Here is a 23,175-nt window from a genome sequence, read left to right on the forward strand (position 1 = left end):
TGAGTTAACTACATGTCTACTCGACTAACTTGATGGTTAAGTTAACACTTTTATTATTTAGTAAAGCCTCTCGTTTCAATGCTTTTTCAATTTTGATTTTGTTTGTATGATTATTAATATGATATTAGAGTCTTATTACTATGCATTTAGTTATTTAGAGCAAATTGTACTGAATTATAATAATAACCCTTCGTTAATATGTTCATATAAAAAGAAACCTTAACAGTAATCTGCAATGACAAACAATAATAATAACCTGTAATTAAGAAGTCAAGAACGGCAACATATTAGTGTCAGTTACTTTTTTTTTTTTTTTGGGTGTAGTGACAGTTACTTTTGGGTAATATATGAGTATTTTCTTCCTTTTTCTTTTGTGGTTTGGACAGACAGCGTTTTTAGGTTAAAATGTATCTTTTCTGACCCCAATACAATGAATTGGGCCAAATGTACTCATGAGAAATAAAAGCCCATTAGTGTTTTGACAAAAAAGCCCATAATCGACTGAAAAAAAAAACAGATGATTCTCTGTTTTCATCTTCACCAAAAAAACCCTAACTTTCCTCACCCTCAGACTCGAGAACGTGTCTCTCCCTCAGTCACAATCGCCGGCGTCTCGCGGCCTTCTTCGTCGTCTCACTCGAGTCTCGTCCGTGGGATCCTCGTCGCCGGCGGGTCGCCGTCGCTCTTCGTCTTCTGGTGAGTCCCTGCATCATCGCTTCCCCTGTTCTATCTTTTCCAGGTTTCCCTTCTCCCGGTATTTTGAGATGTTTCTGAAATGCTAATCAATTAATTTGCCTTTTGGCTGATCTAAATGTTGCTGTAAATCATGACTAAACTAGGATTTGTTGAATTTGTTGCTGAAAATCTCACTGAGATAGTTTGTTGGTTGATGAAAATCATCTGAGTTGAATTTGTTGCTCATTATCATCACTAAACCTTGAATTTGTTGCTGTCTTGCTGAACTAATCACTTGGCTAAATTTTTTGTTGCTATAAATCATCTTTGGAGCTAAATTTTTTGTTGCTGAAAATGATCATAGTTGAATTTGTTGTTGAAAATTATCAATGAGCTGAATTTGTTGCTGTAAGAATAGATTTGATTCTTACATAGGAAGTATTGATTCGGTATAATTAGTTGAATTAGTTTTAGTTAGTTTGTTAACTTATTGATGGACCAAGTAACAATGCAATGGAAGATATAGATGCAAATCAAAATGAAGGCAATGTTGGTCAAACTCCAAATTTGTCTGATGAAGATATAAATGCCGATTTTGAGATCACTCCTTGGACTTGATTTAGTTATTGTGTTGTGTTTTGCTCTCTTCATTTAAATTGAGAAAGTATTTTGTACTAGTGACTAGTTTATTTTTCTATTTTTGCATCATTACTTATGTTTAAGAATTGATACTTGTTTGTTATTAATGTGTTTGTGAAGACATGATTTTGAATTTTTAATTTTAAGCTTATTTTTTGTAATTTTATATTAATATTTAATTGTGACTGGGTCAACTGGCCCAACATGTGACTCACCGGTTGAACTAGTGATCTGGTGACCCAATCGTATGACCATATCGATTACCGGTTCGGTTCTGATAACTATCACAGCTTCACCTCTGCTGTGGCAAGTGGCGACAATCACATTTTGAATGTCATTGCAGTCATCAGATAAGGTAAGATAGTTAGATTTGGTCATCTAAATTAAAATGAATTAGGATTCTTGGTATTGGAGGATATCCCTTCAAATTTTTGGGTTCTTAATTCGTTTGTTTTTTTACTCTTTTAAGATCTTGGTATTTCACTATTTTGAATTCTTGGGTCACCTTTCTTCAATACTCTTCTTCAAGTTGGAGTTTCTTTTGACCAAAAATAGAAAATAAAGGAAGAAGAAGAAGTTGAATTTTGAGCACAGCAAATTACTGAGCATACAATCATAAGCGGAAAGGAATTAGACAAATTCAACATTAGCATAGAAGTAGAAGTAGAAGATGGAGTTTGTTCCTGAAGAAAGCAAGCACCTTCATGAAGATTGTTCCACTTTGATTGTGGTATGTATGATTCCCTAGGGTTTAGCTTTTCACACAACTGTCTCTAAATGTTTCTATTTAGCTAAAAAAGGCATTAACTTTAAGTTAATATCTGTATGTGAAATGATGGGGTTATCTTAATTTTCTAAACATTAACTTGGTGTTTTTTCTGCCTTTAAGCCTGCACTATCGATTGGGAATGTGGGGCAGCTAGCTGCAGACCTTTTGATATCATCAATGGATGCAGAGAGAGTTGGGTATTTGGATGATCCTTATGTTCTGCCCTGTGTTGGGAATGATGCTTATGGACCTTTTCCTCAAGGAATTCTTGCCCTTCCTCTTGAAGGTGCTCTTTTTCTTTGCATGTTTGGCATTTTTTTTGTAAGTTGTGTATAATTTATTATCTTATCATTTGTTTTAATGGGGTTTGCAGCTTATGAGTCCTCTTCCAGTGCTCTCACTATCCTCCAACAGAGGTCCCCTATAGTTAAGGTATCACTTTATTAGCCTGAGGCACCATTTGTTTTGTTCCTTTCCTTTACTTTATCTAACATTGCGTGCCTGAGTTTGATGCTGATTTTAGGTTATTGTCAAGTTATTTTTTTTATTATCATGTGACTTGTTCCTCACTCATAAACTGAGAGTGAGTGTGTGTTTTTCCTGTAGTGAAATTGGTATGTGGACAATCTCAAGCTTTATCGTATTTTGTTTTTGCTTATATATTTTAGCCCTCACCCCCTTTTTGTTAATGTATGTTCAATGTTGGATGAGTTTTGTTATCCTTAATGCTTGACTTGACATTAGTAGTAATGGAATATGAATGGAGAATTGTTACTAAATACATAGTCATTTGAATAGGGAAGGATCTTAGAGTTTGCAAAAAACTTGGCTGATTTTGTTGCTGGTAGTGGAAAGAAGCATGTTGTTATTCTTTCCAGCTTAGATTTCAGAATGTGGCAAAATGTTGACATGTCAAGGTGAGACATGAATATATTGAAATTGTATATTTGATACCTATTTATCATTACAATATTAAATTCATTCACTTTTGTGATGTAACTTTTCTACCAATTATAACTTAAGAAGTTAAGACTTCAGAGTATAGCCTTTGTCACTTTGGCAATCTTGTAGAATGTATGAATCTAGCTTTGTATAGGATGATTTGCAGTATATTTTTCCATCTGACAGAACTATTGGTTGTTATATTAGTGGTTTGCAGATGTATTATGTCTCCAGTGCCAATATCGATGGAACGGATGAAAATTGTGAACAGCTTGGGTGGAAGAAACTAAAGGAATATGATCCCTCTCAAAAGCACTGGAAATATCTCGGCGATTTAGCTGAAGGAAATGTAACACGGGAAGATATACTTTCTGATGAAGATGAACAAGAAGAAGAAAACTATTATGCTAGCTTGCCTTTCGCTGCACTTTTCTCTTTTCTCAAGGTAACTTGTGGAGCGCAGTTCTCTTCAATGATAAGCTTTACTTGTTGATACTCTTATAACTTGTATGTAACTATTTCAACAAAGGAATGAAAAAGGGAAATCAGATCAACATTCTCATCATGCAAAACATAAGAAAGCATTGATATGGATAACGAATATGTGATTATAAGGAGTGTTTTTCTTTAACAGGCTAAAGGCTTGAAGGTGACATGCTTGCTATGTTACTGCTCAGAAGGGGACAACATATCTGATGCTTTTCAGTTAGCTGAGGCTGTAAGCAAATTTCTAAAGCTAAGTCACCCTACATCTGCTTCTGGTGAGCCTTTCTTTGTCTTTTTCTAATCTGAATCTTTATTATTCATCTAACTAATTCACTAATCACTATTTTCCCAGCTAATTATAATAAATAATCCTTCCTAATTCCTATGCTAACATATCACTTTATTGTGGACTAACTAATATCTTGGATAATTGTGTGAGGAATTGAAGGTGAGGAATGGCGAGTTCCACTTTCTTGGAGGACACTATATGGACCACCCCCAGATGTTTCCATGTTCTAAAGGCTACATTGATTTAGTGTTATTTGTATCACAATGGTTTTCTTTTTTCTTAAAAAAAGAAAAATTATGATGACCTAAACTTTTTATATGTAAGAGGTTTTATTGTTCTTTTCATCAATTAATGTAGGAAAAGCAAATTAATTTGAAGTTAATTCTCAACACAGCCTTTAAAAATACATAACAATGCTTGAAAATTTATTAGCCAAATTGAATATGAAATAAAATACAATAATTTCTTGGTAAGAATATACAATTAAGTGCCGGAGTAGATTCAGAAATTTTAATATGAAAGGATTATATTTTAGATTAATTCTTTAATTATTTTTTCTATTATATTTTTTATTACATAAAAATAATTTAGACATAATAGGTATTTTTTACAAGAATATTTAAGATATACAATATGATTATTAAAATATAATAATAAATTTATTAATATTCATAGAATAATATAATGTTAAATATGTTAATATTTTAATATTATTAAAAAGTAATTTTTAAAAAAAAAAATAGATATAGAAATAAATATGTAAAAACTAATTTAAAAAAAACAAAAGACTTGAGTATATGATATTAAATAAAAAATATAAATAAAAAATAATTGAGATATACATTTATTACATAATAAAAATAATACATATGAAAGTATTAAAATACATATCTCATTTTTAAATTTTGGAGGACTCAGGTCACTTTTCGTCCCTCTTTGTATCCGTCCCTTACTAAGAGTAACGACAATTTTAGAATTCCTTATACTACAAAGTTGGTAAAACTCATCCCCTCTCTTCTATTCTTAATAAAGAAAGAGCATGTTGCCTCCCTCCAAATTAAAATGCATAAATTCAACATTGATTCTTACAGTCACTTGAAAAATACTCAGCAATTAATGTGTTTCAACTGTTTTGATTGGTTGCATGTCACACAAAACCAATCTATGTTGTGTGCACGAAGCAGTATAGTTGCAGCTGAAAACCATCAAAGAATAACTTTAATTTGCCTGCAAGAGACATGATTAACCAAATCAAGGATAACATTAATTAACCTAAGATAGATAGATTGCAAACCAACCCATTTAAGCTCCATATTACGCTTCCTATCTAAATAAAGTTTAACTCGGTGTATCATCAATAATTTAAGCAATTTCAAGTTTAAATTAAATTATGAGGAGAATGGTAACTAATCATCATGATTAAAAAGATAATACCCAATTGTCTTAATGCATGGTTTAGTGCATCATAATATTCTCCTGAAAAATCTATGCCGTTATATTATACCTGTTTTCCAGCAATTTGAATAAATGGAATTGTCATATATAAATAATAACACAAAGTAATCAAAGTTTTCAGCCATCAAACAGATAATAATTAGGTGAATACTATGGTGTCTAAATTATTAAAAAAGGTAAAGAAATAATATTTAATAAACTTTAAATATTTTATTTTTACTTTATATATTTTATTTTTTACTTATAAAAACAAATTAAACAATGTAGACACAACAATAAAAGACACCATAGAATCCACTTAATAATTAATATAGAATTATGGATTACTAAAACAAGCCACAATCTTCATGTTCAGACTCTCTTTAGTTATACTATCACTTACTCCTTCCATTTTCAATTAATTGTCATGTTTAATCTTTTTATACATTAGAAATCAATATATGTAAAATAAGTCATAATTAATTTGTCACAATTCTTGTCCTTTTTTAATTGAAGCACCTTTACTATGCCCATCCACATGTATGTACTATTATCGTTCATCACAATTATTATTATAGAAATCGACATTATTAGGCTGATTAATTTAAATATGGGAAACATGTGGGTGATTTGGGAGAATATGGAGCAACTGTGTGTATTACACAGAGATGGATGTTGGCAGATGACATGCACAGCACGCAGGGGGCGTGGAAGCTAGGTGGCAAGCTGTGGTTGAGCCACCTAGGCAGCACGCGGGGGGCGTGCTTAGTCAGCACGCAGGGGGCGTGCTGACGTGGCGAAATCTGATTGGCCCGTGACTGCACCACGTGGGGGGCGTGCTGCGTCAGCACGCCGGGGGCGTGCTGACGTGGCGAAACGTGATTGGTCCAAGTGTGAACCACGTGGGGGGCGTGGTAAGTTCACCACTCTATATAAGGTAGAGCTCGATAGTGTTTTCCATACTGAATGAGTGAGAGTTGAGTGTGTTGTGAGGATTCTTTGATGCTGTAGTTGGTGTAATGGAGGACACCGCAAATTTGGTGGTGTATCGTAATGGTGAGATAATACGTAATACTCATGCGGGAGTGAGGTTTGTGTCACAAAATTCGTTTTCGTTTGTGGTTCCATGCACGATGACGTTAATGGAGCTGCAGAACGGCCTATGTCAAAGCATGGAGAATGGTACGTTAATGAGAGTGAGCAGAATTCTGTACCGAAATCCGGTTGTGGTTTTTGGTGGCCTAATACAGTTTGATACCATTCCGATCACGGATGAAGCGAGTATGCAGAATATGTTTCAAATTCACCGGCAGACTTATATGAGACACCCACAGATTGAGTTGTACGTTGAGTTTGAAGCTGAGGAGGCAGTAGCGGTCCAAAATGATATAGATGTAAATGATGATATAGCTACAGTGTACGAAGGTATGAATAGTGACAGCGAAGAGGACTTCGAAGCCACTTATGAAGCCGGCGATGAAGATGAGGATGGTGATGTGGGAGTTGAGACAGCAGTGGAGAATGTAGTGGTTCGTCCCTCGAGCAGTCAACCGATGGGCGTTCCACCTTTTATGTGTGAGTTGGATCTCAACGCGATGCATGCCCCCGAGTTTCCGGAATATGCAAACAGTGTTGACTAAATAAGTTTTTGTTACTTTATACCTTGGAGTGTGCAATAAACGATGATTTCGGCTTTCTGTAGGTATTCCTGATCCTGAGGACGGAGAGTTCCGAATTGGAATGGAATACAGCTCTAGAAAGTCGGTCGTTGCAGCAATTAGAAGTTTCACTATATCTAGAGGAGTTGACTATGATGTGTTTGAGTCTGAGCCACAGACGTTCTATGCAAAATGCAAGATGTACGGGCGTGGATGTGACTGGCTTATCCGAGCCAGCTTGATACGGAGAAAAGGTTGTTGGGAGATACGCAGATACAACGGTAGGCACATGTGCACCATCGGAACGATTTCACAAGATCATTCCAAGTTGGACTCAGATACAGTTGCTGAGGCTATAAGGCCGTTGGTCGAGACGGACCCGTCCATCAAGGTGAAATCTATAATTGCGGAAGTCCAGTCAAGGTTCAACTATACCATCAGTTATCGAAAGGCTTGGTTGGCAAAGCAGAAGTCAGTTGCCATCGTTTTCGGTGATTGGGAGGAATCTTACCAAGCATTGCCGTGGTGGCTCTCGGTCATGGTGCAGAAGATTCCTGGTTCAGTTGTCCAAATAGAAACACGACCACTCTACAACGGGAACGAGGAGGCACAAGGTGTAAAAATACTTCATCGTGTATTTTGGAGTTTCAATCCATGCATTAGGGCATTCAGGCATTGCAAGCCCCTGGTTCAGGTTGACGGCACACACCTATACGGAAAATACAAAGGTACACTTCTAGTCGCTGTTGCACAAGATGGGAACCAGAACATTGTGCCTATCGCCTTTGCCTTGGTGGAAGGTGAGACAGCTGATGCGTGGCACTTCTTCCTCAGGAATCTGTGAACGTATGTTGTTAGAAAAGACGGTGTGGGTATGATATCAGACCGGCATGAGTCAATACGGGCAGCAGTTAATCGTTCCGGTGGTGACTGGCAACCTCCAAGAGCATGGTGGATGTTTTGTATAAGACACATCGGCAGTAACTTCTTAAGGGCATTCAAAGTCCCTCACTTGCAGAAGCTTGTTGTCAATATAGGGTATTCAAGAACGGTGGAGGAGTACAATATCAACTATAAGAGGTTGGAAGAGCGAGGCGAGGCATATGCCAGGTTGGCCCACTCCTCTATCCATGCCCCATGCAAAACTGTCCAGTCATGTAGCTGCACTCCACGTAGAACGACGCAATGCTGATCAACTGGAATATCTCTCACTGCCCGCGGAGGAGGTTGTGCATATCCATACTGACGCATCACTCGGTCCGCAGGGTGCCACTCGACACACTCGAATGACAACAACGGAGCAACGATGTCACACACCTCAAGATGGGGATATAACTCGTCCAGAACGATCAAACCGTGATACGGCCGCCACTCAAACTGCCACAGTATTATTGGCATATTAGAACCCTAACAATAATGGATTGAAAAACGGAACAGCTAAAATATAACTATTTACCTCTTCCATGTAGTCTATGTCATGCCTGAATGTCTCTACGGTCTTGGATAACCACGCTGTAGTCCGTTCCGAATGACTCCACCTGACACATTATTAATCGAAAAAATTTAAATAAAACAGCATATGTCAAACATGCATCATGAATATAACACAAGACTAAAATAAGACTTATTACCTCCTGGCAACTGGTATCTCGGCGGGTGGAAGGGTTTGTCTCGGTACGGGAGCAAGACACGGCATTCGCTCCCATGCCCAAACAAACAATAGATTCAGAGGGCCATCCATCTCCTTAGTATCATATCGTGATGCACGGCATAGTGCTCTGTAAAGATGAGCGAGACAAGCTGACCCCCAACTGTAAGTATGGATCTGCTCGAAATCGCGAAGCAATGGTAAATACTTCGCATGGGCATATGCGGTCGACTTGTCCGTGAATAGGGTCGACCCTAACAAACAGAATATATGACATCTGACGTATCTCCTGATGGACTCCTCAGTATTCAACAGCTCTGCATCTCTAATACGTCGAACCCAAGCCAACTTTATATAGGACTTCGCATTATGACTGACTGATGGCTCACGACCGAATATTGCTATGCTCTGATTTTGAACAAACTCGCTGCTACTATCTGTCCATCCACTGACAGGCTCTCCATCAATGGGTAGCCCGAATATATGAGCAACGTCCTCTAATGTCACTGTAACCTCACCGATTGGCAATACAAAGCTATGGGTTTCAGGCCTCCACCTTTCAACCAGAGCAGCTAACATGGGGTGAAATCCTCTTATGACTCCAATTCTGGAGACGTGGTAGAATCCCGTGGCGCGTAAGTGGTTCTCCACAATCGGATCCCACGTCTGTGGTGGATCCAGTTTACGCACCAACAAATTCCTGTTAGGCTGCATTAACAAAATTACATGTTACATTAATTAAATAATAATCCTTATAATATTATAATAATATATATTATACGGTAACAATAATATAATAATATATATATGTATTCTACATAATATAATAATATATTATAAAAAAAAATAATATTATAAATAACATAATAATATTATAAAATAATATATAATAATATTCTAATCATAATAATATTATAAATAATAATAATAAATATATATTATACTATACGATAATAATTCATACTGTTATAATATATATTATTTTTATACATTTTACATATTTAATTTATTATAATATTTACTTACTAAATTTTTTAATAACAATACAGTATAATATAATTTACCTACTAAATATATTATTATTATTATTATTATTATTATTATTATTATTTTATAAAAAATATTATTATATTCTTAAAATATTTAAAAATATACAGAATAATATTCTCAACACCAAAATATATATATGTATCATAAAAAAAATACATAAAAAATAAAATAATTTAAATACATCAAAAAAAAATTTATTTACTTACGTAAATAGGATGATCCAGAAAGTTGATAATATGTTCTTCAGGCGCTAGATAATTACGTACCATTTTTTTTAATCCTTCAAACTAATATTCTTTTTATCTCCACATATAAACTTAACTCACCACTATTCACTACTACTTACTACCCTCCTCACTAATATTACCCAACTCACTTCTTTCTCTCCTTCTCCCGTGTATCTCTTTTCTTTCAGCTATATTTCATGAATGGGAGGAGAAGAAGCTTAACTGCATGCATATATATACATGGAGCAACTATTGCGCTGCTTCCCGGGGTGGGGGGCTGTCTCCTGCATGCAGGCAGGACTGCAACACGCCCCCCGCGTGGTGCTGCATCGGGACTCCGCGCAACGCTGCAACCCTGACGTACCACGCCCCTGGCGTGATGACTCACCACGTCCCTGGCGTGCTGCCATCTCAGTCACCACGCCCCCGGCGTGCTGCCACTCTGCCTATCCACCTCAGCCACCACGTCCCTGGCGTGCTGCAACGTGGCACTCCTGCTCAGCCACCACGCCCCCGGCGTGCTGCCAAGTGTTTCTCCTGCTCAGCCACCACGCTCCCGGCGTGTTGAGGGTGAGCTCCACCCTTCGGTAATTTCCCTCCTTGGCCAATATCCGGCCAATTCACCAACACTTCCTCCATATAGAAAATAATTTCCAACATTATTATCCCATTTAATTTAGTGGAGTTTAATCAGATTAAACACGTGGGATCACGAAGCCAAAGATGCTCTTCCTTATTAGATTAATGATCTTATACTAATTAATTTTTAATTCTTTTAATCGTTCTAATTATTGTACTATACTACTTGATTGCCGCTCGGCTTCTTCTTCTTTTACTTTTATTTATTTATTTATTTATTTTCTTGGACAATTTCCTAACACCCCTGACCCCACCATGTGAAATGCGATGTCCAGAACCAGCATTATTAAGAAAGAGATTGTTTAATTAATTAAAAAGCATGTTCACATCGATTAATGTAATAAAAATGTGTAACAAAAATAATTATCTACCTATCTATCCGTATTATTATAATATATATATTAAAGTTCTTTGCTACTATTGCCTGTGGCATTTTCTCTCTTTTAAAGCTTTACATTATTCTTCATTTCCCATTAATTTCATTGTATTCTTTTATTATATTATATATGTGCGATGTAACATTATTTTAAAATTTATTTCATTTGCTGTTAATGTTGTTTATTTAATCAGTATTACCTTCACTGTTTATATTATGATTATATATTCTTTCATGTGGCATTTTCTCATAATTTACGCTTTCAAGTTATCAAAATAAAAAACATAAAAATAACACCAAGGATCGAACTCGACCTTTCGGATCTAGCGCTTTAATACCATGTTATAATACCACTCATCTCAAAAATTTCAGCCGATGAAAAAATGTAACATTAATAATTATATCTCTAATACTTCATAAACCTCCATTATACACATTGTATAAATATTTCATTGGCTCCTTATATTTTTTCTATTTTATTTTTATGTCATTTATTTCGTTATTTTGATGTTAGCTATTTTAAATTTAATATTTAAGATTTTAGGAGTTAAAATTTAAGATTTAGAATATATAGTTTATAAGTTAATATTAAAGGTTTTATTTTATTAATATTTTAAAATTTAAATTAAAAATAATAATAATATTATAATATTAATATAGAAGACAATAATTAGCGTAAACAAGAATTCCTCTAATTAAACCTGCACTTGTGTTGTGTGGGTGAATTTTCATCACGAAAAAGCATTACGTCTCTGTTGCTCTAAATTAAATCTTCATAAATTTAATAGATCCAAAAATTGCTGAGTTTTCCTTTTCTTAATCTTGGTTACTTTCCCTTGTATTACACCTAGCTTCTTTCATGCTTATCACAAATATAGCGTGCACTGCATGGTGCAACTTTATTTTCTTCAAACCACCATTTTTAATGGGTGAAAATTCAAGTGCAGTCGACTTTACGTAAAGTTAATAGTTGAGAGTTATTAGATGAAAATTTAGTCAAGTCAGTTAAATTATCTAACGACTCTCAGTTATCAATTTCACGTAAAATCAACTGCACCTGAATTTTCATCTTGTTAATTAATAGTTTACTTTTAACGACTTTGAGATTTACGTTTGTCGACATAACCAACGTTCATGTAAAACTTTATTATAATTAAAAAATATTTTATGTACATTAATTTTTAGGTACTACATCAAAACTTCTTTAATTTGAAATAACATAGTTAAAAAAATTAAAATATTAAATATATATTCTTATATGCAGTAATTAATTAATAATTAATTTTTATTATACAGTTAGTATAATTTACCATAATATTGTCATAATCGACATCAATTATCTGTGTGAGCAGTAGACGCTCTAGATAATTTCTTTTTAAAAATCATATAAAATAGAAATTTTTAAAATATTAATATTTTTTGCTAACAGTAAATAATTAACACATTAAACATTTGATATTTTATTATTAATGTTTATATATACAAGCTAAATTAGACGCTGATGTTATTTTATAAATATTTTTGATAATAAAATTTAATTAAATTAATCTAAATTTAACAAAAATTATACTCATCCAATATATAGATGCTTTTTCCTTTTTTTGGATTTTTTATTGTCATAGCATACAAAATTTTGTGAATATCAAAAAAATTTATTGATATAGCAAAGAATTTTTTATATATAACAATACAGTATATTTTGTTAGTTGGATAAAGGGTTAAGTGTTATTTTGGTCTTTAAAATTTATGATCAAAATTAAATTTGTTCTTAATGTTATTTTGGATTTAAAATCGTCATTTATTTTGACTTTTTACGACCACCTTTATTACCACCATTACCTCCCTTACTCCCACCAAATACCAATAATCAGATTCAAGAACACCAACAATAACATATTATTCAAACTTAGAAACTAACATCAAATTCAACAACAAAATCAACATACAACAATAATAAAATTAAAAAAAATAATAAATCAAAATCAGAAGCAAAAACAAAGCAAAAACAAAAACAAACACAAACACATAAGAAGAAGAAGCAGATGCAGAAACAGAAGCATAAGGTGAAGCCGAATCGGCGAAGTGCAGCGGCGAGGACGCGAAGTGGCGACAAAGTTGGTAGCAGCGGCAGTAGTGGCAGAGCGTGACTTCCTGACTCGTGTTTCTTCTCTCCCTTGCGAGTTCTCTCTCTCTCTGGTTCTAATTCTCGACGGCAACTATAATTCCAAGCTTCGCCGGCGCTATCTCCTAATTCTCTCTCTTCTTTTTTTCCCTCATCTTTCCCTTTCTTTTCTCCCTTTTCCTTTCACTTCTTCTTTTTCTCCTCTTTCTATTATTTTTTTTTATTTTATGATTTTTTATTAAAATAAAGATAATTTGATAATAAAATTAAAAATTTTATTAAAAAATAATTTAATACTAAATAAAACGTTTGGAATAATTTTAAATAAAAAATAATGTTAAAAATAAACTTAATTTTAATCTTAAATCTTAAAAGACAAAAGAATATTTATTCTATTAGATAAATTAATATTTTAGATATGTGATCTTTTAAAAAATTTTGTATTATACACTACTGCATACATATGAAAAAAAGTGCAGGATGACTTAGTTATTGTTCTTGGTTAAAAATATAATTGGCACGCACATATTAATAAAAAAATAATTTTAGAGTGCCACCTCTCTGCCTCTTTCCCGCAGCTCCCATCTCAAAAAAGTGCCACCGCCTCCTTCCCGTTTTCTATATTAGTAGAGTTATTTGTCTCCAATAACCCTTTCTTTCTTTTTTCGTTTAATGAAAGATTTTATCTTTTTAGTTTATACATAATTTTATATGCGTCTATTTTTTTATGGATTTCTTTGACTTGGGATTGACGAAATTATAAGATATTTCAAATATTCGACAGTCTAGTCAGATTTAGAATGTTGAGCAGTAATCTTTGGGGTCTCAAGACTTTAACTATCGTCCTTCAAAGTAGAATGAGTGTTATTTATTATGATAAAATTGTGAAGGAATAAGAAAATAAAATATGAAATTTTTTTATTAATTGTTAATTAATTAAATTATATTAAAGTGTATTGTATATTATGAAAATAAAATTAAATATATATATATAATATTATTTTATAAAAGATAAAAATAAATAAAGATAAGATAAGAATAACTAAAGATAAGATAAAAATAAAATAATAAAGACTAAAATTATAATTAAATTTATATATTTTATTAGATTAAATTTATTGATCACAAAATTTATTTATTGTTGTTATGAACTAAAATAGCAGAGTAATTTAATAAACTAAAATAAGAAATTAATTAATTAACTAGTATACATATTACTTCATCTATTAGCTTAGCTTTTAGTGCTTTTTCAGTAGTTAAACTATTTTGGTTTGGGGTTAGTTAAATTAAGATAATCTATACGTGCCAAGGAAAAATTTTCAAATTTTTGCTTTGATGATTTTTTTAATTAAAAAGTGTAACTTTATTTTTTCCTGTGAAATCTTTAGATAAAAAAGTTATACAGAAAGAATACAAGATAAGAAGATTTTTTTTTAAATATTGAGATGAAATTTAATTGAATATTTTTTTGTAATTTAGAGTTTATTTTCACAAATTTTGTAATTTTGGATGTGTAAAAAAAACCTTTTATATTACATACACTAATTCCTTATATAAATTCTGAATTCTGAACATATATTAAACATAAAATGCTTATACAACTGAGTAGCTTCACTTACGCAAAATTGACCAATTATATGCCAACGAGAATAATATAACCATCATTTTTTATATAAGTGATAAATAAAACAAGTTGCCACACGTAGTAAGTGCTGGTTATTACATGATACTTAACATACTTTTGTTATAATATTAATTGAATAATACTACACATTTAAATTTATTTATTAATTAAATTAGTTTAATATAATAAAAATTAATTATAATTAGTGTTATTTTAAATTTTATTATTTGAATTAGTGAAATTTTATTCGTAAAAAATCTTAAATATGTAACAGTATTTATATTAATTTAATTTGATTGTGCCAAGCAGTTCCTCCCCCATTATTTATGGTGTTTGGAAGCATCAGCAGCAAATACAAGCAAGTGCTCCAACAGAAACACATTCACTCTCACACTTATCACACAACAATGGCATCCTCCGCCCCTAACAATAATAATAATAATAATAATCTTCCGCTGAAGCCCATTCCGGGAAGCTACGGCCTCCCGTTCTTGGGCCCCTTACACGACCGCCACGACTACTTCTACAAACAAGGCCGCGACGAATTCTTCGCCACCAGGATCCAAAAGTACAACTCCACCGTCATCAGAACCAACATGCCGCCTGGTCCCTTCATTGCTCATGACCCTAAGGTCATCGCTCTCCTCGACGCCGCCTCTTTCCCCATCCTTTTCGACAACTCTAAGGTCGACAAGCGCGACGTCCTTGACGGCACTTTCATGCCTTCTACCGCCTTCACCGGCGGCTACCGCACCTGCGCCTTCCAAGATACTACTGAACCCGAACACTCTCTCCTCAAATCCTTCTTTCTCCATATTCTCTCCTCCAAACACAACATCTTCCTCCCTCTCTTCCGAAGCCTTCTCACCGATCATTTCAATAACATGGAAGAAAGCCTCGCCGGAAAGTCCAAAGAAGCCAGCTACAACACCTCCATCGGCGCCGCCGCCTTCACTTTCATCTTCCGTCTCCTCACTGACAAGGATCCAAACACCACCGTCATCGGAAGCGAAGGTCCGAAGCTCGTGGAGACTTGGCTCGGAGCTCAGCTCGCTCCTCTCGCAACGCTAGGGTTGCCGAAAATCTTCAACTACGTCGAAGATGTACTGATCCGAACGGTGCCGTTTCCGGCATGGGCCGTAAAAGGTAGCTACAACAAGCTCTACGAAGGAGTATCGACGGCGGGGACTGCGGTGCTGGACGAAGCAGAGAAATTAGGAATTAAAAGAGACGAAGCATGCCACAACCTTGTTTTCATGTTAGGGTTCAACGCTTTCGGTGGTTTATCGAACCAGTTTCCGATCCTAATCAAGTGGATAGGTTTGGCAGGGGAGGGTTTACACAAGCAACTCGCTGATGAAATCAGGACCGTTGTTAGGGACGAAGGCGGGGTAGTAAGTCTTGGAGCGTTGGATAAGATGACTTTGACCAGATCAGTGGTGTACGAAGTACTCAGGATAGAGCCTGCTGTGCCGTACCAGTACGCCAAAGCGAGGGAGGATCTGGTGGTGCAGAGCCACGATGCGGCCTACGAGATCAAGAAAGGGGAGATGATCTTTGGATATCAGCCGTTCGCTACGAAGGACCCGAAGATCTTTGAGAATCCCGAAGAGTTTGTGGGCCATAGGTTTATTGGAGATGGAGAGAGGCTGTTGAGACACGTGTTCTGGTCTAATGGGCGTGAGGTGGACGAGCCCACAGCGGATAACAAGCAGTGTCCGGCGAAGAATCTTGTGGTGCTGCTGTGTAGGGTGTACTTGGTGGAGTTCTTCTTGCGTTATGACACGTTTGCATTCGATTGGAAGCCACTTGTTTTGGGTCCCACAGTTACCATCAAGTCCTTAACCAAGTGCTCCAATTTTTAAGTACTTGTTATTGTTATAATACAAGATGTGACAACCCACCTTACCTAAAAACCTTCTTATCCTTAGTATTATTCTAAGTTGTTTTCAAAATGAATAAAACATCACCTACGACAATACTTTTCTTGTTTTTTCCTTGTGAAAAGGTTTTAGGTAGCGAGGAATTTAAGAAGAAAAGAAGCACAAATTTGTCTTATGCGAGTCACTGTGTAAATATACGTTATATATCTCGTTGCATGGACATGTTGTTTGTACGTAAATTGGTGTAAATGTGCGATATATATATCTATATGTAACTTTTTTTTTAATTATCCTTTTTTCGATTTTGAAGTTTTTTCCTGGTATTTTCTTCTGTGTTTGATTTTAATAACCTAGATTTTCTCTAAATATGTATATTTTGTGGGGAGTGGTTGTCCCCCTCTGCCCTAAAGAAATTCCGTGACTCCGTCCTTGGTTACGTATACATTATACGTTGTAGGATACATACCTCTGATATGCCATTTTTGTTGTGTAATAATATAATTAAGGTAAAAACTTAGTTGCAGTTGACTTCACGTGAAGTTAATACTTGAGAATTGTTAGATGAAAATTTAGTCAAATCAATTAAATTATCTAATGACTCTCAAGTATTAACTTTAAGTGAAGTTGACTGCATCTGAGTTTCCACCTAATAATAATTATCTGCATACCTATTGAATTGAATATTCGATATATATCTATTATTTATATTGTCTAGTATTTTCATTGTCTTTTTATACTTTTTTTTTTAAATACTACTTATTCTTTAAATTTTAGTTTTTGATCCGTTTTTATAAAAAATTATTATTATTTAATTAATTTAAATATTTATTTTTATACATCAGTTATTTAAGAAATTAAAAATTTTATTTATTTTTTCTTCTAAAAATAAAATAAAATAATATTTAAAAAATATTTAATTATATTTAAAAAAAAGAATGTACGCATAATGTAATTAAGAAGATCGCCACAAGTGCGGCTAAGTGTCTCCATATCTGGCATGTTATAAGGTTGTGTTTGGTTTATGTCTTAAAATTATGAAGACATAGACACAAATACACAAGAGTACATAGACACAAAAGGACATTAATTTTGTATTCTGTTTGATAATTAAGACATGGACAAAACACACCATTCACAATTTTATTAAAAAGTCAATTTTACCCCATTCATTTCAGTATCACTATCACCACTTCTGGCTTTTTATACCCCTTCAAAATCATCACAATTTACCATGGCATCATCATCTTCAAGACCAACACAGATTTTTTCTAATTTTTGGTAATTCTTCATCCAAAATAAAATCAACCTCATAAACATAAAGAATTTACCCAAAATTGATAAAAATTAACATAACAAACACAAATCTCTATCAATCCAAATACAGAATAAGTTATCACCTCATCCATGGCAAAGAACACTACAAATAAAATTTAATCCGAAATTTAATATTTATAAAATAAACAAAAATGCTTCAATAACATTCTAATTGAATAATACAAACATTCAACTATTTTATTAAAAATTTTTTAAAACAAATACAAATTGAATCTGAGAGTAGAATAAGGCAACAGAGTAAATGAAAAAAAAAGAAAGAAGTGGAGAAGAATGAAAAGAAGATGAAGAGAAGAAGAACAAAATACGAATGGGGGAGAGCATCTTCGTTGTTAACAGAGTTGTTGTTGATGCTGATCAAAGGGTGAGGCAGAGAGACTTTCTTATTTGCGGTGACGCCACCTGCAAGGAGAGAGAAGACAGAAGACAAACAGTGCCGCCAAAGAGAGAATGGAAGTGACACCATTGAAACCCAATTCGGGCAACAACAATGGAGGCTGAGATAGGAAACGAAGAATGGTTGAAGAAAAAAAAATAGGTTGAAGGGATAAAATGGTAAAAATTTTTCGTGTCTCAACTTAAAAATAAGTGTCTCAGCAAATTGAAAAGACACAAAATACATGTTTTTTGTGGGTATCTCTGTGTCACCGTGTCTTTCTTAATTTGTGTCTCACGTGCCAAACAAAAAATACGTCCCACCGTGTCTCTGTCTTTGGCATACACAGACATCAACCAAACGGTGCCTAAGTGAAGCTGACAATTTATAAAAGGAAGTGTCGCCCTCATCATATCCATAATATAATATTGACTCGCTTAACTCGCTAAAAAGTTGGGTCATATTAAAATAATGTTGAGTGTCATATATAAAAAGTTTGCTTAATACACTGTCTATCTGATGATGCAGTTGGCCCACTAGCCATCCCTAAAATTAATATATGTAAATAGCAAGCAAATTATTTTCGAAATAAATTATTATCATGCATAATATATATGTTTTTTCCATGCGTTCACATTTTAGCATATGTCATCGGGACATTATCACACGCCTTATTCGCGTGTATGTTTGTGTCTTCAAATGGGGAAAAGGAACAATTTCTTTGTTAAATAACTAAATAATTAAAATGTTCGATTTATGAATGAAGCTATAAGCACTATATATTGAGAAATCTCATATTTGTGGATTAATTTCTTTCTCGAAAGAATTAAGAATACTAACACCTGTAGCATTGTATAGTTAATTCTGTCGACTTGATCAAAGGTTAAACGATCATCGATCGGTTCATTTCACACGGCAAAGAAAAGAATGCGACGAGTCAATAGTTGATTTGTTTAATTTGTTTAGAGAATATGTATGTATATATACATGGTATTAAAATTGGCAAAGGGTCTTGTTATATCAAAGGATATTCTTTGGTACTATAGTTTGGTGACACATTGTTTCGTAAGTTTTTGTAATTTGAGAAGATTTATCTTTAAAATTCGGACTCTGGTATGAAATCTACAAGAAAGACTCTAATGTTCAAGTTAATAATTTTTTTATAAAGAGAAAAATGAAATAATATGTTATTATGGTGAGACTATTGCTATTTTCCAAAACAGATAGTATTCACGGTATTTTGTTGTGTATTTTGTGAGATTAGTTCACTATATTATATAGAGAGTATGGTTAGTATTTGTAACTGATTGCAGGGATAGTGTTCGAATTTTTATATTAAGGAGGTTGAATATTATGAATTTGAATCCGAGCTTTAGTGGTGCGAGAATCTTGGTCATTTTGGTTTACCGAGGATTCTCTAGTAGTTTGATTCGTGTTCGGTTATTGTTTCTGAAGCCGAGAATGTTGGTATGGTCCACAGCCCCTAAGCTTAGCATGTTAAGAACAGATTGAGTTTCTATATCCTCGGATTTAAAAAGTGTTTGTGAAGGATATATTGTATGAGCCTCCGAAGTTCAACATGTTCTTTTTCTTTTTTGGGCTTTCTATCATGGGCCATTTTTGCGTTTTGCTCCTCTATGGTATGTTTTACTCTTAGTGGGGTGGGGGTCGTATGGATAGTGGGAGGTGAGAATGTTTTTAGTGTCTTTTTAACTGCTAGTTGTTGTAGAAAACTGTTTGTCTTCTGAAGTTGTACGATTTTACTAAACGATGAATCATGAGTAAGAAAGTTTAGTTTGCTTTTTGTACTTTTCACTTTTGCTTTTTCTGTTGGATAATAAGAAAAAAGAAGATTGTTGTGGTTGATGAAGGGGACTCGTACGGGTGGGTTGACAGTGATGTAAAAGTTCGTATGTCTATCTTTAGTATATAGTGTGGAGTTGGTTTTCCAATTAAATGAGGCTTGGTGGGTAAGAAATGGTGAATGGTTGGGGTCAAATTTTTACCTTGTGATGATAGTGATAAAGTGTGTGAACGAAGGTCAAATTGATCCTATTTTTATGTTTGTACTTGCATGTTGACTGAGCTAGGTATGAGGTTTTCTTTTTCTGATTTTGAGTGTGGAGTGCTGGCTCAGTTAAACTGTGCGCCAACACAGTTGTATCCCAATTCGTAGGCGTTTGTCCGGGCTTTTGAATGCTTGATGGAGTACTTTGAATGCTATCCATTACTGGGGTTGTTTTTTTTTTTGTTGTTCCAAGCCAAAGGTGTTTACAAAGGGGGTTGGGTTAATCTAATCAGTTACCTAGGTCGTAGTGGGTTTAGCTTGTACAAATAGTCTTTTAAAGACTTCAAGAAAATCTTCGTGAAGGTACAGATTGATGAGGTGTTTTACTCGTTCTTTTTGGATTCACTGCTAAACGAAAGGTTCTGTGTTTTTTTGTCTTCTAAGTCGAAGCAAATATTGGATTGTGAAAATAGGGTAACGAGCGAGGAATATGTTTTAGATTTTTTTTATGTTTGTGATGGCGTCGTTTGAATTGCTATTTATATCTAGTTTATTGAAATTTGAAGGAGATAGGGAGGCGATGCAGGATTATTTAGGTAATCTTAGGCTTGTATGTTAAATTTTGTGTTTTGATAATGTGTTTTGTTTTGATGGTGGATTGTTTTCTTTCTAGGTGAGAAAGTCCCACTCTGATGACTACTGCGAACCTAAAGGCTTTCGTGTCTAAAGCTAAAAAGAAAGAAAAGGAAGGTTCCTCAATTAACGTGGTCAAAGATAGTGAGGTGGTTGGTGGTCATTGCTATTGTTTCTTGGAATTTGCCAGGCCTAAGACTGCTTTTCAGGCATGTAGGTGGACCTCTGGGTTTAGGTCAGAAATTTTCATTGTTGCTTTGGCAAACTATGTCATGTAATCCTTTAAACTCTCATGCTGCCCCTGCTTTATGGTGTTTAGGTAGTCTGATCCGTGCACATATATCCTTGACACGGCAAAGTAATCAATGAAAGAACGCGCCAGTTCCTCGAAAGAGGATATTGAACCTGCACCCAACTTAGTAAACCAAAGTAATGCAGCACCATCTAAGAAAGTAGGAAATGCTCAGCAAAGAATAGGTTCAGAAGCACCATTAAAAAAATCATAGATTGAAATTTCTTAACATGGACATGAGGGTCACCGAATCCCTCGTATGATTTGAGACTGGTTGGCAGCACGAAATTCTAGGGCATTTGGAATTTGACAATGTCTTCTGACAAATGATTGTATATTGCCAGCCTTTCTTTTGGTGGGGAGATCTCATGGGGTTCTGATTCCCGCGATTGTGCGCTGCTCCCACCAGGGTTTTTGGGGTCCCCTTCGCTGTGCTTGCCGTTTTGGCTTTTGGACGACCATCCGGCTATCTTCCGAACCTCGGCCTATAACTCGGCGATCTGAGCCATGAGATCGGTTTGCGTGGGCTGCTGGACCCCGTTATCCGTCATACTTGAGAATTGGTAATCCTGCAGAAGAAATAAAAAAATAGGTAGAGGAAATAGTGGGGTTAGGTAAACTACAGGTCCACCGTGGGTGCCAATGTTCTATCAAAAGATATTTTTTCGTATTATAATTCGGTGACACGTTGTTTCGTAAGCTCTTGTGATTCGGAAAAATTTGTCCTCGGACTCCGACGTGGAACCTACAAGAAAGACTCTGACGTTTAAGTCAGTAATTTTCTTTATACAGAAAAAAAAGAAGTAATATGTTATTGTGGTGAGACTGTTGCTGTTTTCCATAATAAATAGTATTCACGGTATTTTGTTGTGTGTTTTTTTAGGTTAATTCACCGTATTATATAGAGAGTGTGGTTAGTATTTACAAATGATTATAGGAGTAGTGCTCAGATTGTTAGAGAGGTTGAATATGAATTTGAGCTTTAGTGGTGCGAGAATTTTGGTCATTTTGGTTTACCAAGATTCTCCAGTAGCTTAATTTGTGCTCAATTATTGTTTTTGAAGCGGAGGATGTTGGTATAGTCTAGATCCAAACAATTTAAACAATTCAAATTTATTTTACTTAATATTTATTTATTACAAAATATATTAAATAAAACTAAAATGTAAAAACAGTAAATTTTGATTTTTTTTATTAAACATTTTCATTTATTTCGGATAGACATATCATATCGAATTATAGATGCCGTAAGGGTAGAAGATGTTTATGATACTGTTGATGAAATGTACGTGGGACTTTTTAGTTTTTATCATAATTGTATGTTTTGCCGCCAAGCAAGCAGTTTCATCAGTTTTATAGTTTAAAATTATTTGTCTTAAAATTTTAAATAATTTATAAAATTTGTGTGCTATTTTTTCAGAACTATAAAAATCAAATTTTATGTTTTTCAGTCATGAAATTTTATATTATATCATAAAATTATTTATTTTAAAATTTTAAGTAAATAAAAAAAGATATATAAATTATTATATTTTTAAGAAAATTACTTGAGCTTTAATGATTAGTATCAAGAAGCCAAGATGAGTATGCCATTTGGCTTCTGAAAGATTAGAAAAGAGTTTTTACATTTTAGGAATAGGGTATTAGCTGTAGAGGAAGATTAAGAACTGTATGGGTTAAAAGCATGCATTTATAGAAAATTACATTTTAATTATATATGTCTATATGATGAATAATGGTTATGTCACATCCACACTTTGGTTTAATTAGTGTGTCATTATGTGGTAACATTGTTTAATTTATCTTATTCATCAATGTTTATCTGTACGTATTAACATAGTCGGCTGTAACCATAATATTATTGCCACCTGTGGCACAGAAAGACTATCAATGACAGTTACCCTTATTTTTAAGAGGAATATTTTATGATCTCTTTAAATTGTTGCCTAATAATTTATCAAAACATGATCAATTTTTAGTGATGAGGAAGAAATTATAAGTTTGAACTCTACTCTTTTATATTTGTGTTGGCCATATAGTTTTAGACACTATAACAAATTAACAATAACCATT

General features: G+C 34.0%; 4 protein-coding genes across 5 annotated transcripts; 3 read left to right on the plus strand and 1 right to left on the minus strand.

Annotated features, from left to right (window-relative positions):
- Positions 1–544: 544 nt before the first annotated feature.
- Positions 545–4,211, plus strand: LOC130967547 (uncharacterized). Of its 2 annotated transcripts, XM_057892448.1 has the most exons (9): positions 545–696; positions 1,542–1,669; positions 1,870–2,044; positions 2,204–2,369; positions 2,457–2,515; positions 2,882–3,000; positions 3,233–3,470; positions 3,660–3,786; positions 3,960–4,211. In XM_057892448.1, the coding sequence occupies exons 3-9, from the start codon at positions 1,985–1,987 to the stop codon at positions 4,028–4,030; spliced, it is 840 nt and encodes a 279-aa protein (XP_057748431.1). In that variant the 5' UTR covers positions 545–696; positions 1,542–1,669; positions 1,870–1,984; the 3' UTR covers positions 4,031–4,211. The 2 variants fall into 2 exon arrangements, with proteins under 2 accessions (XP_057748431.1, XP_057748432.1); XM_057892449.1 differs by lacking the exon at positions 1,542–1,669 and having other exon boundaries at positions 558–696.
- Positions 4,212–6,253: 2,042 nt separating this feature from the next.
- On the plus strand, positions 6,254–7,736 carry LOC130965335 (uncharacterized). Its single transcript, XM_057890103.1, has 2 exons — positions 6,254–6,809; positions 6,937–7,736. Exons 1-2 carry the CDS (start codon positions 6,254–6,256, stop codon positions 7,734–7,736), a joined length of 1,356 nt encoding a protein of 451 aa, XP_057746086.1.
- Positions 7,737–7,963: 227 nt separating this feature from the next.
- Positions 7,964–9,254, minus strand: LOC130965336 (serine/threonine-protein phosphatase 7 long form homolog). The gene is made up of 3 exons (XM_057890104.1): positions 8,524–9,254; positions 8,349–8,430; positions 7,964–8,269 (listed from the first exon to the last, which is right to left on the minus strand). Exons 1-3 carry the CDS (start codon positions 9,252–9,254, stop codon positions 7,964–7,966), a joined length of 1,119 nt encoding a protein of 372 aa, XP_057746087.1.
- A 5,667-nt stretch (positions 9,255–14,921) lies between these two features.
- Positions 14,922–16,700, plus strand: LOC130970819 (allene oxide synthase 3-like). The gene has a single exon (XM_057897013.1). It carries the CDS (start codon positions 14,986–14,988, stop codon positions 16,441–16,443), a length of 1,458 nt encoding a protein of 485 aa, XP_057752996.1. The 5' UTR covers positions 14,922–14,985; the 3' UTR covers positions 16,444–16,700.
- The last annotated feature ends 6,475 nt before the right edge of the window (positions 16,701–23,175 follow it).

The sequence above is a fragment of the Arachis stenosperma genome, chromosome 3 (genome assembly GCF_014773155.1).
Source record: "Arachis stenosperma cultivar V10309 chromosome 3, arast.V10309.gnm1.PFL2, whole genome shotgun sequence".
In the NCBI taxonomy this organism is placed as follows: Eukaryota; Viridiplantae; Streptophyta; class Magnoliopsida; order Fabales; family Fabaceae; genus Arachis; species Arachis stenosperma.

What these genes read in the sequence shown, in the direction of transcription:
- LOC130967547 (XM_057892448.1), top strand. Translation starts at nt 1,985, where the DNA reads ATGGAGTTTGTTCCTGAAGAAAGCAAGCACCTTCATGAAGATTGTTCC. An exon ending in TCTTGCCCTTCCTCTTGAAG is followed by an intron (nt 2,370 to 2,456) that starts GTGCTCTTTTTC and finishes TGGGGTTTGCAG; the next exon opens with CTTATGAGTCCTCTTCCAGT. An exon ending in CACTTTTCTCTTTTCTCAAG is followed by an intron (nt 3,471 to 3,659) that starts GTAACTTGTGGA and finishes TTTCTTTAACAG; the next exon opens with GCTAAAGGCTTGAAGGTGAC.
- LOC130965335 (XM_057890103.1), top strand. Translation starts at nt 6,254, where the DNA reads ATGGAGGACACCGCAAATTTGGTGGTGTATCGTAATGGTGAGATAATA. An exon ending in GGGCGTTCCACCTTTTATGT is followed by an intron (nt 6,810 to 6,936) that starts GTGAGTTGGATC and finishes GGCTTTCTGTAG; the next exon opens with GTATTCCTGATCCTGAGGAC.
- LOC130965336 (XM_057890104.1), bottom strand. Translation starts at nt 9,254, where the DNA reads ATGCAGCCTAACAGGAATTTGTTGGTGCGTAAACTGGATCCACCACAG. An exon ending in GAGATACCAGTTGCCAGGAG is followed by an intron (nt 8,431 to 8,523) that starts GTAATAAGTCTT and finishes ATAATGTGTCAG; the next exon opens with GTGGAGTCATTCGGAACGGA. An exon ending in ACATAGACTACATGGAAGAG is followed by an intron (nt 8,270 to 8,348) that starts GTAAATAGTTAT and finishes ATACTGTGGCAG; the next exon opens with TTTGAGTGGCGGCCGTATCA.
- LOC130970819 (XM_057897013.1), top strand. Translation starts at nt 14,986, where the DNA reads ATGGCATCCTCCGCCCCTAACAATAATAATAATAATAATAATCTTCCG.